Here is a 2632-nt window from a genome sequence, read left to right on the forward strand (position 1 = left end):
TTGAATAAGGCATATCGACAGGATTGCGTTGTCTTTGCAGTGTGATAGTATAGCTGTTCATCAAATATGAGTCCGAGGTTCCTGGCTGATTCGGTGGGAACTAGGGCACACTTGTTATTCAATCATAAAAAGAGGTCTGCCTTAAAAAGATTTAATATTTATCAATATTTTTAAATGTGTTTATAAATACACGAGAGATAAATCCAGTAGGTGTTAAAATATTGCATTTATATGGTGGATTCATTTAACGTTGGGATATAATGTGAGTGGGTCATTACACGGAGCCATTTAACGTACGAGTTTATTTCAAAACACACTTATTAACTTGCCTTTTTTAACAGAGCGGAATCTTGACTTTTAACACAGTCAACAAACATCAATACATCATCCCGATGTGTTAAATTGAAGATAAACTTTGCATTTAGTTAAGTTTAAATGCTTTTGTTGCTTGTCATCTTGATGCAGCATATCTTAAATAACCGGGATCTGTCTTTGGGGACTGTTTAAGGTTAACTAAATATACATGATCAGTATAAAGACATGAGAGACAATTCTGATAAAAATAACATTTACAAGCATTCAATTAAGGTTCCAAGGACTTAAAGGAGAATTTTTTTTTTTATTTAGAGTTACTGTACATCTTGCATTGACATACATTAGGTTGAGTTTTCATTATAACCTGTTTTGAAGAAATTAAAAGGTCTCTTTTCAAAATGCAAGTCCATGAAATCAATGCAAAAACAAAACTTCAACTATTATTTCATGTTTGGAGAAAATGTAAATAAAATAATACTAAAATAAAATGTAGAGCAATTTCATTTTGATCCGACCGTTTCATGAAGACAACTATCAGCAGCGTGTGGGAAGTTCCTGGAGCTTGATCTTTCCAAAGTCAATAAACTTCACCTTTTACTCGTAGATCTGCGAGTCTTAAAAATGTAAAGCCTTCAGATTGGGCCAAAATCAACTGTTCAACATTGAAATGTCCATGAATCGATTCAGTCTGTTTCCATAGCCCCACTGTGAGATTCTTTAGACACCATTAATCTCATCAGCTTCCCATGCAGTTTCTCAATCTTCTTCACATCTTGGGCCTGGTCGGTCTTGTACTGTAAACACTGAAATAAAACACACACGTGTGCATAACATGATCTGTAAAATGAAAAAAAGAGAGGAACAAAACGAGCTTAAACTTACCACGGCATCATCTGTCACTTTCATACAGAGATTTCCGTCGCAGTGGCGATATTTTAATACCACTCTGACCTGGAAAAACATGGATATCATTACAGGCACATTAGAACCTAAATCATAAGCTTTGAAGATCTCAGGTATAAATAAATAAACATACGTTCAATTTCGAAGTACAAACGAGAGCAAACATAATGCATAAACAGCGTCGTGCATTATATTATTACAGTACAGATGGACGCTTCAACTGCCTACGTTTCATTTAAATGAGTAACATCACAAACACTCCAAACCATTTTACACACGAACACATGTTTTGTTTGTTAAACACCGATCATTTCAAGACAACTTCAACAAACTGAAAAGTGCTTTGATACCATAAAACCAGTTAACATGACGTGTTTGTAGCCTTAATACCTTCATCGGGTCCGTCAAATACAATTTTTCAGCCGCCCGGGCAAACTCGTCCCATGTCCGAAAATAAGGCATATTTCAGTAAATACTCAACAAAATAAATGGTTTAATAAATCGAAATAACTTTAGCGGAGTACCAACATACAGCTGTTTGAGGCTAAATCCAGGTGGCCTAAAGTGTCCACCATTAATCGAAAGAAAAGCTACGCCGATTGGCCGAGAGTCGCACGGACCAATGGGAAACGTGCATACTGCAGCGTACACATTAGTCATCGTTTATGATCTGTGCGCCCCCTAGTGTCAAAAGTAGTCAACAGCCCCACACTGACAGTCCAAAATGAGTTAATTTAAAGGGGTAGTTCACTCAAAAATAACAATCTGCAATAATTTACTCACCTCCGTGTCATTTCATACTTGTACTAATGACTTTCTTCTGATGAACACAAAGAAAGATGTTTGGAAGAATGTTGGCAAGTTTCAGTTGCGGGACATCATTGACTCCCGTTGAGAACTGTTTGATTTCCTAAATACCTCATAATATCTAATTTTGTGTTCAACAGAACAAAAAAATATTTTGAATCCTACTATGGTCGTGGATGATGTCACAGAACGGAAAATTGCTAACATTCGTCCAAATATCTGCCTCCGTGTTCATCGAACATTTATATAGGTCTGGAACAACCCGAGGGTGAGTAAAGGATCTCAGCATTTTCATTTTTGGGTGAACTATCCGTTTAATACGTGACAGCGATTGTATAAAAAAAATGTATAATCGACAACTATATATGAATGGTACAAGTAACAGTGTATTGCAAGACGCGCAGTAGCCTGTACAAATAAATGAATCTACATTTTTTTAATGTTTCTAGCATTATAAAAAGCACTCTTGATATTCCAAACCTGCCCTGGAATGCTTAATGCGATATACATTCACTTCAAAAATGGCAAAAGGATGCCCAATACCTCTACTCGTTATGAATGTTGAGGTGGTATCAATTTGTACCAGAAGGTGGCAGTGTAGTTCTTT

General features: G+C 36.1%; 1 protein-coding gene across 1 annotated transcript; it reads right to left on the reverse strand.

Annotated features, from left to right (window-relative positions):
• Window positions 1-209: 209 nt before the first annotated feature.
• On the reverse strand, window positions 210-1879 carry srp9 (signal recognition particle 9). Its single transcript, XM_079474048.1, has 3 exons — window positions 1609-1879; window positions 1198-1266; window positions 210-1118 (listed from the first exon to the last, which is right to left on the reverse strand). The coding sequence occupies exons 1-3, from the start codon at window positions 1678-1680 to the stop codon at window positions 999-1001; spliced, it is 261 nt and encodes an 86-aa protein (XP_079330174.1). The 5' UTR covers window positions 1681-1879; the 3' UTR covers window positions 210-998.
• Window positions 1880-2632: the final 753 nt, after the last annotated feature.

Source organism: Barbatula barbatula (genome assembly GCF_947034865.1).
Source record: "Barbatula barbatula genome assembly, chromosome: 15".
Lineage (NCBI taxonomy): Eukaryota > Metazoa > Chordata > Actinopteri > Cypriniformes > Nemacheilidae > Barbatula > Barbatula barbatula.

Coding starts and splice junctions, on each gene's coding strand:
- srp9 (XM_079474048.1), bottom strand. CDS start 1,680: ATGCCTTATTTTCGGACATGGGACGAGTTTGCCCGGGCGGCTGAAAAA. Junction 1,267..1,608: donor ATTTGACGGACCCGATGAAG/GTATTAAGGCTA, acceptor ATGTTTTTCCAG/GTCAGAGTGGTATTAAAATA. Junction 1,119..1,197: donor AAGTGACAGATGATGCCGTG/GTAAGTTTAAGC, acceptor GTTTTATTTCAG/TGTTTACAGTACAAGACCGA.